Source organism: Schistocerca nitens, chromosome 6 (assembly GCF_023898315.1).
Source record: "Schistocerca nitens isolate TAMUIC-IGC-003100 chromosome 6, iqSchNite1.1, whole genome shotgun sequence".
Classification (NCBI taxonomy): Eukaryota; Metazoa; Arthropoda; class Insecta; order Orthoptera; family Acrididae; genus Schistocerca; species Schistocerca nitens.
The window spans coordinates 142,925,758-142,938,996 of record NC_064619.1 but is presented as its reverse complement, the minus strand read 5'-3'; the positions used below and the strand labels follow the sequence as shown (position 1 = coordinate 142,938,996).

Genomic DNA, 13,239 nt, shown 5'->3' with positions numbered 1-13,239 from the left:
TGGCTTCACTGCTATTCCTTTTTTCTGACCTCTTTGCTTTTGTAAACAAGGCTCACACAAACTAAGATAAATTTGAACATCTCTGTATGTTATATTACAGAATTTTGACTTCAAGCATTTCATCATTCAGTTGCGTCCACCTTGACTAGTTATTACATGGGCATCATGCAGAATATCATACAGCTCTTCCTCATCAGCATAGTATTTAATCTTACCTTCTTCAGTTACAGGTTGAATTAATTTGGTTACGCCATTCACTTCCACCACTTCACATCTCTTTAAAAACTTATAGTCGTTGCCATCCCCGTGGTCCGCAGCTCGTGGTCGTGCGGTAGCGTTCTCGCTTCCCGCGCCCGGGTTCCCGGGTTCGATTCCCGGCGGGGTCAGGGATTTTCTCTGCCTCGGGATGACTGGGTGTTGTGTGATGTCCTTAGGTTAGTTAGGTTTAAGTAGTTCTAAGTTCTAGGGGACTGATGACCATAGATGTTAAGTCCCATAGTGCTCAGAGCCATTTGTATTTTTGTTGCCATCCCCCATTCGTCTAGATTTTAGTGACCTAGTCTTGCTGATAAGTGACTCGTGCTTTTCTCTGTCCATGAAGACAGAACTGTAACTGAGATTTCCCCGTTCCACTCTAAGATGTTCGTAGAACTTCACGGATTCAACCATTGCTGCATTTATGTGAACTGTAACTGCACTACTGTCAACCATAGCTGCACTACTGTCAACCATAACAGCACTGCTGTATAACATAACAATAACAGTCTGACGACAATTACATTCATACTGACGAGTGGTAGCATTGTTGGACCCCAGTAGTGGATAATATGCACACTGTACACTTTCCCTAGCTGATTACAGTGACGTGTTTTCTTCAGTTTAAGATAAGCTCTCCTTGATCATTTTAGTGATGGTGTACATCCACTTGGGAAGGTTCACCTTCCCTTATCTTCCACTTCCACTGTAACATATGTACTTGTACTTTCGTCTATAGTTTTTTAAATCTCTGTCGTTTTATTGCTGCCCTATCTTGTTATCAACTGTCCTATCTATGTTATCAATTTCTATTTCATTCTCTCATTTTCTGTTTCCTGTATTTCTTTACCTCTGCACAAGTAATTGGTAGAAGACAATTACAAACAATCGAAAACTTTGATATTTATGTTTTTCCAGTAGAAATGCAACGTATAACCATTTTTAACATATTTACAATAACCACCATTCCGCCTTTCACAAGATTTCACATTGCTAAAACCGTCCTGCCTGTTATCATGTACGTATTATGGATTTTAATTTTGGTGATCACAAAGAAAATTTTGCATCGTAAATACGCCTTATAGCAATTTATATACATTCCTAGAGATAACACACATTTCAATAACAGCCTTTAACACGGATAATTGTTGCTTCGTTTGAAGATCCGCCCCTGACACACTCTTCTCTAATGCGTGGTTTTCCACTGCTCTGAACATTCCATAACCTGCTTATTACTATATAGCAGAAGTGCCCGCTTAACTTCATTAATGCACAGTAATTGGCCATGTACAACATATTAATTAAATGTTCATGGATGTTTGCAAAATTATATTCAACAGTTTTACATTCGCTAGCCATTTGACGGTCAAAACTGGAATTACCTTTGACAGCAAATTACAACTCACTGCCGTCCCGTAATTAGCCACGTAAATTTTGTGTACTTACTTTCTTCTCTTTCAGTGCAGTGAAGTAAAAAAAAATCCAACTTGAGTTCAATAGCAGTATGAGATACTCACATGTTTTCTTTACTGCTACCATATATACCTTGAAGAGCGAAAGAAACTGGTACACCTGCCTAATATCATGCATTTCCCCCGCGAGGACGCAGAAGTGCCGCAACACGACGTGCCATGGACTCGTCTAATGTCTGAAGTAGTGCTGGAAGGAATTGAAACCACGTCTCCTGCAGGGCTGTCCATAAATCCGTAAGAGTACGAAGGGGTGGAGATCTCTTCTGAACAGCACGCTGCAAAGCATCCCAGCTATGCTCAATAATGTTCATGTCTGTGGCGTTTGGTGGCCAGCGAAAGTATACTCAGAGGAGTGTTCCTGGAGCCACTCTGTAGCAATTCTGGACGTGTGGGGTGTCGCATTGTACTGCTGGAATTGCCCAAGTTCGTTGGGATGCACAATGGATATGAACGGATGCAGGTGACCAGACAGGATGCTTATGAACATACATGTCACCTGTCAGAGACGTATCTAGATGTATCTGGGTCCCATATCACTCCAACTGCACACGCCTCACATTATTACAGAGCCTCCACCACCTTGAACAGTCCACTGCAGACATGCAGGGTCCGTGGGTTCATGGGGTTGTCTCCAGGCCAGTATACTTCCATCCGCTTGATACAATTTGAAACGAGACTCGTTCGACCGAGCAACATTTTTCCAGTTACCAACAGTCGAATGTCGGTGTTGACAGGCGCAGGCGAGGTGTAAAGATTTGTGTCGTGCAGTGAAGGGTACACGAGTGGGGCCTCGCGGAATGGACGCGTGGTTTGAGGCGCCATGTCACGGACTGCGCGACCGCTCCCGCCGGAGGTTCGAGTTTTGACCTTAGCGTAAATTAGTTAAGTTAGATTAAGTAGTGTATAAGCCTAAGGATCGATGACGTCAGCAGTTTGGTCCCATAGGAACTTACCACAAATAAAAGAATAAATATAGATCTTGTCTTGCTCTTTTCCAGCGTTTTCAGCATACAGATTCGAAGTGACACAAAGATACAAGCCACATAACGCAAATGCACTACTACGAAATTATGAAATGTAATGTATGTGAAATATACTTTTAACAGAGGTATAGGTGCGGAGCGTGTGATATGAAGTAGTATCTTGCAAACCTATTGTTGTTACTATTTTTGTTTGGATTAGAATGTGCAGTCATTTTTGTAGTTGTACACCTCTACCTGCGTGTACCGAAAAAAGATACATTTTTGGTGGATTGTTGTAGCACAAATTTCTACACGTCGAATATACCTCGTACCACTTTGTTACTCCATCGTCACATTTGTACTGTATTTCTTGTTTGTGACACCACACTATACTGCTACGTTTAACATTACACCATAGCGCTGATGCAACTCACCGCTAAGTTTAACGAATTACACCATACACACACACACACACACACACACACACACACACACACACACACACACCACTACTTCACTGTACAGACGTAAATGAACATTGCCAACATCAGCATTATGTGGAGCACACATGAGCTGCGATGAGGTTTCCGATTCCGTCGCCATCGTAATTCCGAAATGAACGGCTGAACTCGACAGTGGTACACCTTGAATCTACTTGTAAGGAATGACTTAAGAAATTTAAGCACTGAATTTTTGAACACCGTTATTTCATTGAGAATATTGTCCCCTTTCTTTCTATTATATTCACATATTTCTATATCCTCCACCTCAAACATCCAGCACTTTGTATTCTCAATGTGTTTCTAATTGTTTGCTGTCGTTGAAGGTCCAAGTGCAGTCTACACGTATAACATGTATTCCTGCAGCTTATTCTCTGTATTTTGGCAGTGGTGTGGCACTCTTGAGTATCAACAAGATTGAGACCACCCAGGATTCTTAAGCGCAAAGCTTTGAACTCTATAACTGAGCTAAAAGAGCCAGCAAATTACAGCTCCTTCAGCCAATGAACATTGCTGCCTGATGTAATAAAAGCTTTCTTGTTTTTCTATATCTGATCGTAACTAATTAATCTCCTATTTCATCGTAAGAGCCGGCCGGAGTGGCCGTGCGGTTCTAGGCGCTACAGTCTGGAACCGCTCGACCGCTACGGTCGCAGGTTCGAATCCTGCCTCGGGCATGGATGTGTGTGATATCCTTAGATTAGTTAGGTTTAAGTAGTTCTGAGTTCTAGGGGACTGATGACCTCAGAAGTTAAGTCCCATAGTGCTCAGAGCCATTTTTCATCGTAAGAGGGACAGTAATAATATGACGTTCTCTTGTCCTTGCAGGTAAGGAGGATGCCTAAGGTTTCTTGCAGCTTCATTCAGAGCAAAAGTAAGTATAATTCGGGGAAGACTACTTACTTTCTCCGTGTTATTTGGAGGTACATAACTAAATTCACTTAATGACGCCAGAAGGGTAGCAGGTTACAGTTTTGTGTCGATATTTTCATCATAAGTTCACATTTCAATCAATCTTTGCATGTAATAATTAAAAGAGATATCGCTGAGACGAAATCGGAATTAATTATAACAGTAGGAGCTACTGAAATTGGAACGTTATTTGGTCCATTATAGGGAGTTCACGAAACGAGAGCTGTGCCACCACAGTTCAGAAGAGTAGTGTCGTGTCATCGAGCTAGCAAGTAATGTGCAAGCTAATGCGTAGTCACTCTTGACATCTCGGTTTCTAAATTGGTGAGTGGAATCATCTATGAAAAAGAAAGAAAAGCAAAGAAAAATGGAACAGAAATTTATGTGAGTAGTAATTTTCCGCAGTATCTGTATCAATTGCATCCTCGTTTATAATGGAATAAACTGCCTTTTGCGTGCCGAAGTGTGGGTAGTTTTAAGTCGGGTGCCTTTAACACTCTATTTAAAATAACTTTTTTGATTTATTTAGTCTGCGCGCTTGCCAACTTTTTTCGAGTACATAATGTGCGATGCAACAGCAGCTATAGAAGTACCAAGGGATGCTATTGTAGTTGTCTCATACCATTAGCGTACGCAATCAAGCGCTCGTTTACGAGGGCCCCGCGGTATCGTAAATGTTTATCTGCTGTCTAACGTAATCAGCGTTTTGTTATCTCGCCACGTTACTGTTCCCGACTTGTAATTAGGTTGCAAAAGCACACTTGTCGTTTCCTCGCCGTACTTAAATTTCGCATCTGGTGTAACCCAGGCAATAACAGGCGTCGACAGTGAGGAACTGAAAGGAATGTTGTTAGTATCCTGTAAATTTCAAACGAGTTGAAGTTGTTGACTACCTTTGCCTCGTAGGTGCTCGAATTTCGGATCATGGGCTCTCGGTTTAAATCAAGTTAGTAACTTAAACTTCACTACTTAGTGCAAATTAAGCGGCCCACTGGCATTCAACATGATTTATCGAACGCTCGTCCCTTTCGATGGCTGAAATGGAACGTATCTCCGTCTCTCATTATAGAGCCCACTTCAGTGACATCGCATTCGCTGTAGTATCTCTTTTCAATAAATACACTCCTGGAAATTGAAATAAGAACACCGTGAATTCATTGTCCCAGGAAGGGGAAACTTTATTGACACATTCCTGGGGTCAGATACATCACATGATCACACTGACAGAACCACAGGCACATAGACACAGGCAACAGAGCATGCACAATGTCGGCACTAGTACAGTGTATATCCACCTTTCGCAGCAATGCAGGCTGCTATTCTCCCATGGAGACGATCGTAGAGATGCTGGATGTAGTCCTGTGGAACGGCTTGCCATGCCATTTCCACCTGGCGCCTCAGTTGGACCAGCGTTCGTGCTGGACTTGCAGACCGCGTGAGACGACGCTTCATCCAGTCCCAAACATGCTCAATGGGGGACAGATCCGGAGATCTTGCTGGCCAGGGTAGTTGACTTACACCTTCTAGAGCACGTTGGGTGGCACGGGATACATGCGGACGTGCATTGTCCTGTTGGAACAGCAAGTTCCCTTGCCGGTCTAGGAATGGTAGAACGATGGGTTCGATGACGGTTTGGATGTACCGTGCACTATTCAGTGTCCCCTCGACGATCACCAGTGGTGTACGGCCAGTGTAGGAGATCGCTCCCCACACCATGATGCCGGGTGTTGGCCCTGTGTGCCTCGGTCGTATGCAGTCCTGATTGTGGCGCTCACCTGCACGGCGCCAAACACGCATACGACCATCATTGGCACCAAGGCAGAAGCGACTCTCATCGCTGAAGACGACACGTCTCCATTCGTCCCTCCATTCACGCCTGTCGCGACACCACTGGAGGCGGGCTGCACGATGTTGGGGCGTGAGCGGAAGACGGCCTAACGGTGTGCGGGACCGTAGCCCAGCTTCATGGAGACGGTTGCGAATGGTCCTCGCCGATACCCCAGGAGCAACAGTGTCCCTAATTTGCTGGGAAGTGGCGGTGCGGTCCCCTACGGCACTGCGTAGGATCCTACGGTCTTGGCGTGCATCCGTGCGTCGCTGCGGTCCGGTCCCAGGTCGACGGGCACGTGCACCTTCCGCCGACCACTGGCGACAACATCGATGTACTGTGGAGACCTCACGCCCCACGTGTTGAGCAATTCGGCGGTACGTCCACCCGGCCTCCCGCATGCCCACTATACGCCCTCGCTCAAAGTCCGTCAACTGCACATACGGTTCACGTCCACGCTGTCGCGGCATGCTGCCAGTGTTAAAGACTGCGATGGAGCTCCGTATGCCACGGCAAACTGGCTGACACTGACGGCGGCGGTGCACAAATGCTGCGCAGCTAGCGCCATTCGACGGCCAACACCGCGGTTCCTGGTGTGTCCGCTGTGCCGTGCGTGTGATCATTGCTTGTACAGCCCTCTCGCAGTGTCCGGAGCAAGTATGGTGGGTTTGACACACCGGTGTCAATGTGTTCTTTTTTCCATTTCCAGGAGTGTAGATTAATACCATCGTAGAATGTAAAATGTTACTGTTCTTTTGGTTGTTTGGTTGCCCCTTGCAGTGTCAAGGACGCCTATAAACACGCAAGCCATCCGAATTTTGTAAATAAAGCCACTGTGTATCGCACTTTCAGCCTTCCAGCATACTGTGACTGACCACCTCTGTTCCTGCAGTTTTACACGCAGGAAGTGTAACTAAATATTTTACAAACTGTGACAAATGTTATTTAAGTTTGTAAGTGATGAAACAGAATTCTAGCCTATGGCATTTTCTTTTTATCTTACGATGTATAGCCCACCTTACTGTAGAACTTTTGTAACTCCCTGATCGTAGTGTTTCTGGAATCAAGACAATTTTTTTTCAGCTATTGAGACTCCAGCATAGCGGCAGTGTGTGTTTGCTCTGATTATTGAACCTAAATGCCGCATTGAACTGGCAATAGAGAAAATAGTTTCGTGAGCTAATCGACCTGTAAGCAGAATCTATGTATACACAAAAGAGTGTTTCTGTCGGCATAATTCTCCCACATTAAACTCTCTATGTCAAAATGACTTTGTGCCGTAACATATCTTGTAGGTTCCCAAGTACGTTAGAACCATATTAGTACAGGCATTTGTGCATTAAAACAGAAAACGAATAATTGTCCGAATACTTTTTGTGAAGTGTCAGAATACTTGTGCGTCTAAAATGGACGGCTGTGTCTCGTATTGGGAACAAATACGAGGAGTATTCGGAAAGTAAGAGCCATTTGTTGATATATAATTTTGGTAGCTCAGAAAAAGTTACAGGGTGCAGCGTCACCTAATAATCGTTTACGAAGCCACAGAAGTCATTGTCTTAATGAATTAGTTGTGTTACTGGCTGGAAACAAAAGAAAAAACAAAGTTCGTAAATCGTTGCTCTCGACTGTTGCCGAGGCCGTGCTGTAATTTGATTTTTGTATGCAAAAGGAATTACAGTTGTTCAAATGAATCAGGACTTGTGCTTAGTTCGTGGGTCTACAGTGATGCGTGGAGGAACTGTTGGAAAATGGAGTCAAGACTTTAAAAGAGACCGTGTAAATGTACACGTTGGAGAGAGGAGTGGCAGACCCAGAATGCAGACGGATGAAACTTCGGTACGAGTGGGCCAGAAACTTCGGTCAGATCGACGATTGGTGCTCTAGATGATGAAGTTTTTCGTGTTGGACGCACCATTATTTACACGACTGTCATGGAAAAGCCGGGATTCGCGAAATGGTGTAGGAAATGGATACTGAAAATGCTAACCAGTCAACATAAAAAGCAAGGGACGATCGTTTTCGGTGATGCACTCTACACCTTCGACCTTTACAACAGAAGCAGTGCCTTGTTAGGCAGTAGTTTCATAATGACGAAGAATCCAGGACGCCGTTGTCAGTTGATTCAGTACCCTGGCGAGAACTACTGTGCAGACGATCAGAAGCCAGTGCAACATTACGATTATTATTTTGTCGGAAACTGACTTTTGAGACAGTGGCTGTGTACAAAGTAGAAACTGATGTTTGAACCAGCCACTGTTAATAATCGTATTTATTTGCACAAATAGCACCGATGTCCATGTTCAGGCAGCTGTTCAAGTTTGGATTAAATTCTTTGTTGTATGTATTACTTGTTGGCTATTTTTCCCCTCTTGTGGCGAAGGTTCCTTGGGGTGATGGTGCCCTAAAGCAAGAAAGGACATGAGAAACGGCCTAGTTAGCTGTAACTGTACCTGATAACGAATTAAAATAATGTAAACATATCTATAAGGTAGAACTGCTTGGGTTTTCGAAATTTCCGCGTGATTATGTTTTACTATTTTGTGAAAGAATCAGTCAGTAGTGCAACATAACGACGTGAGAATTTAGACGTATGTAACCTCAAATGGAAACAGTTCTACCTTAGAGATTTGTTTACATTGGTTTCATTCGTTATTAGGTAAAACTGCAGTTACATAGGACATTTCTATCTCTCTCTCTCTCTCTCTCTCTCTCTCTTAAAAGCATCACAAGAGGGAGAAACAGCCAACAAATAATGCAAGTATGAGTAATGTAGGCCTGAAGATCAACAAATGAAATCTAATCGTGAATAGCCGTCTGAAGACGAACCTGTGGGTACGAAATTGGCAGCGGTGCTGTTTTTGTGCATAAATAGTGTTATGTCAGTGAGTGGTTGCTGTTTTCTTCTTTCAAGAATCAAATTGTATAGGCTGACCAGATTTCAGAGAGAAAAAACCAGGACACCTGTGTTCATACATTATACCTGATTTCAACGGCAACTACGGTTACGTTCGTTGTCAGTTACCGTAACATTTTCAAATCGATAATAGGCCTGGGACGATGTAACAACTGAAAAACCTATACCAAGAATGTATCTTCATTTTGTGAATTAGAAAGGAAAACGCGGGGACGCTGCAAGTAGATATAATTACACTCCTGGAAATGGAAAAAAGAACACATTGACACCGGTGTGTCAGACCCACCATACTTGCTCCGGACACTGCGAGAGGGCTGTACAAGCAATGATCACACGCACGGCACAGCAGACACACCAGGAACCGCGGTGTTGGCCGTCGAATGGCGCTAGCTGCGCAGCATTTGTGCACCGCCGCCGTCAGTGTCAGCCAGTTTGCCGTGGCATACGGAGCTCCATCGCAGTCTTTAACACTGGTAGCATGCCGCGACAGCGTGGACGTGAACCGTATGTGCAGTTGACGGACTTTGAGCGAGGGCGTATAGTGGGCATGCGGGAGGCCGGGTGGACGTACCGCCGAATTGCTCAACACGTGGGGCGTGAGGTCTCCACAGTACATCGATGTTGTCGCCAGTGGTCGGCGGAAGGTGCACGTACCCGTCGACCTGGGACCGGACCGCAGCGACGCACGGATGCACGCCAAGACCGTAGGATCCTACGCAGTGCCGTAGGGGACCGCACCGCCACTTCCCAGCAAATTAGGGACACTGTTGCTCCTGGGGTATCGGCGAGGACCATTCGCAACCGTCTCCATGAAGCTGGGCTACGGTCCCGCACACCGTTAGGCCGTCTTCCGCTCACGCCCCAACATCGTGCAGCCCGCCTCCAGTGGTGTCGCGACAGGCGTGAATGGAGGGACGAATGGAGACGTGTCGTCTTCAGCGATGAGAGTCGCTTCTGCCTTGGTGCCAATGATGGTCGTATGCGTGTTTGGCGCCGTGCAGGTGAGCGCCACAATCAGGACTGCATACGACCGAGGCACACAGGGCCAACACCCGGCATCATGGTGTGGGGAGCGATCTCCTACACTGGCCGTACACCACTGGTGATCGTCGAGGGGACACTGAATAGTGCACGGTACATCCAAACCGTCATCGAACCCATCGTTCTACCATTCCTAGACCAGCAAGGGAACTTGCTGTTCCAACAGGACAATGCACGTCCGCATGTATCCCGTGCCACCCAACGTGCTCTAGAAGGTGTAAGTCAACTACCCTGGCCAGCAAGATCTCCGGATCTGTCCCCCATCGAGCATGTTTGGGACTGGATGAAGCGTCGTCTCACGCGGTCTGCACGTCCAGCACGAACGCTGGTCCAACTGAGGCGCCAGGTGGAAATGGCATGGCAAGCCGTTCCACAGGACTACATCCAGCATCTCTACGATCGTCTCCATGGGAGAATAGCAGCCTGCATTGCTGCGAAAGGTGGATATACACTGTACTAGTGCCGACATTGTGCATGCTCTGTTGCCTGTGTCTATGTGCCTGTGGTTCTGTCAGTGTGATCATGTGATGTATCTGACCCCAGGAATGTGTCAATAAAGTTTCCCCTTCCTGGGACAATGAATTCACGGTGTTCTTATTTCAATTTCCAGGAGTGTATTTTCTTCAGAATTAAACAGACTACTTTTAATTATAACAGCCTGGATGTATTTTCTGCAATGTTTATTCACTTCCTAGGTACTTAGGTACAATCTGTTAGTCCTGAAAACTATGTAATATTACTTGTTGTGTCGATTCCCTAAGGTCTCGACACAATGAGTGGCTAGGTGCACGCGAAACTAACGCAGACGGGCGTAAATTCTGAAACAGGAGACTGGATGAAAACTATAAAGAAAAGAAGAGAGATTTTAATATACTTAACTTTAATGTAGTCTTGTTCTTGTTGAAATACATCTCTTGCATAGTAGTAAGCAATTAGCAATGATACACATGGCGCCTTGCTAGGTAGTAGCGATGGACTAGCTGAAGGCTATTTAATCTGTCTCTCGGCAAATGAGAGGAAGACTTGATACGTCTTGTCGCAAGCTATGTCGTCCGTACAACTGGGGCGAGGTCATGTCCGTGTCTTGTGACCTGCCATGTGGTGGCGCTAGGTTTGCGATTACACAGTGGCGACACGCGGGTCCGACATGTACTACAGGACCGCGGCCGATTTAAGTTACCACCTAGCAAGTGTGGTGTCTAGCGGTGACACCACATTACTAATCACTGATCAGATGCAAATTTTACAATTCATACTAAAATTTAAGATTTCGGGTTGTTAGGACAAGCGTGCACACATGACAAACAATATTAAGCAAGCACTGCTAACACACGTCGCATCGCTCACATTCGTCACAAAATTAACTTCCACAAGACTGCAGTCCCGTTGGGAGAAATGATTTAAGTTAAGTAATGCTGCTTTATACGTACTTTCGTTTTGTTTTTACTTGTCTTGAGGGCAATAGAGTGGAAGAGCGGGAAGTTAGAGGCTGGGGTAGGTAATACCTGATTTTCTTTTAAAATTATCTTTTACTCTTTTTCTAGGCGTAAGACGAGTTAAACCAAATGCGGTAGATCTGTGTACTGCGAAAATACATATTTCTATGCCGTTCTACTTCTAGAAAACTTGTTTTTCGCAAATATTTAATTAAATGAGAATCGTTAGTGCACGTATTTTGTTTCTCGAATAAAAACCGGGCAGTTATGTGTCCCAAATGATTTACTCGGAAGGAAAGAACGTTAATGTGAAAACCGTCCGTGCAAAATCTGGACGTCTTGTCAACCTAAGCTTGTATTACGAAAAGTACTCCGAAGAGAACGGATATTACATGGAGAGTGAAATGTTGGGAACTAAAACCACCGCTAAAAGCTTTTTCTAACATGTATTGCTTTTCAAATTCACCTTGTACTACACCGTCTGAAATCTACAATGCACGTCATCGTCAGCAGAATGATATGTCTCATACAGAAACTTCAGTATTAGGGCACTTACTTGTGCAGTTTCTTATTATATTCACTGAACAGTTTAAATTTCAAACCCTCCTAAATAGCATACTTAAACGTATGTAACACATCAAACTGTGCTTGTCAGAATAGTACGCGAATCTTGTGGGGGAAGGAACGCGGTGCGGAATCTCATTCACGTCCCCGTCCCGTTGCAGTGCCCAGTAGTTGGCGTCAGCAGGTGGGCTAGGCTGCCGAGGCTGGAGCGGTGCGTGAGCAAGCACTCGTGCGCTCATTATTCCCCCAGAGGCTCGGCGTACGCGGGAGATCAGAGAAGTTCCCCTCCGCCGAAAATACGACTAAAATAGCGCGCCGGCACGTGCTGGGGGTGGGGCGGTGGAGAAGTGGAGGGGGGGGAGTGGCAGCCAGTGGCGGCCCTGCCCAGGCAAACTGGGCCGAATCGATAGCGGCAGCCAGCAGCGTCTGCGGCCGGCCGGTTCCATTCATACGGCGCCGGGGCGAGCCAGCCCCGCGCTGCCCACGACGGGAATAAACCTGCCGGCTGACGGGGTCACGGCCCTGCACCAAACAGGGTGGACCCCAACTCCGCCGACAAAATGTCGGAGGCTATTAGAGGACATTTTCTGAGTATTTCGCTGTAAGGGACCCGTGGTCTCCGGCAGTGCGTTGCCCTTCCTTTGACTGCTTACCCACATTTATCTTTGTATCTACATTGCACGGAAAATAACTGCGCAATAGTGCACAAGTGGAGGGTTTTCTATATGTGTCTTATTTGGAGCGCAAACCGTTCAGTTTCTTTACGAATATGGACGCGCCTGAAATAGGTGCGTCAACTCTGTTAGCGACTGCCGAACAAGAGCGTAGAAAATAGCGAAGGCGATTCTGGACTCGTAGTTGGCTTGAACAGCGAATTACTGGTAGCGGAACACTACAGAATGCTACATAAAGACCTGAGATACATACTAGTAGAAGTTATTCGTTAACTCAGTTGTATTTTCATCCCATTTTCGGTTTTGAATTAAATGTAGTTAAGATACAGTGTGTAAAGTCAGTTTGCAAATGCTTAACACCGATATTCTCGATGTTGCATTGACTGACAACGCTATGAAATAATATACCTCATCACACAGATTTCAAGATAGAGATTCGTTTCGTAATTTTTTTCTAGTGGAAGGAGAGATTTCTTCTGAGCTGCTCACCACCATTGAAAAAGATATTTAGCAGCAAGATACATACATGAGCCATTCCATAAACCTAGAGATAGGTATATGTATTTTACAGACATTTTCATAATAGCAAAAACTTCCAATGTGTAACAGACGTAGACTGGCAGTCACGTTACGATTTCTGGGCATGGGGAAACCTCCCAATCGTTGGCCTTTGCAACAAAA

The 13,239-nt window shown here is 45.2% G+C and overlaps 1 protein-coding gene across 1 annotated transcript in view; it reads left to right on the top strand.

Annotated features, from left to right (window-relative positions):
• The window catches only part of LOC126262258 (ERC protein 2-like), a 637,007-nt gene that overhangs the window by 460,408 nt on the left and 163,360 nt on the right, over positions 1–13,239 (top strand). The window contains exon 2 of the mRNA XM_049958744.1: positions 4,018–4,063. Within this exon, the coding sequence (XP_049814701.1) occupies positions 4,018–4,063 (46 nt within the window). The remainder of the gene's footprint in view (positions 1–4,017; positions 4,064–13,239) is intronic.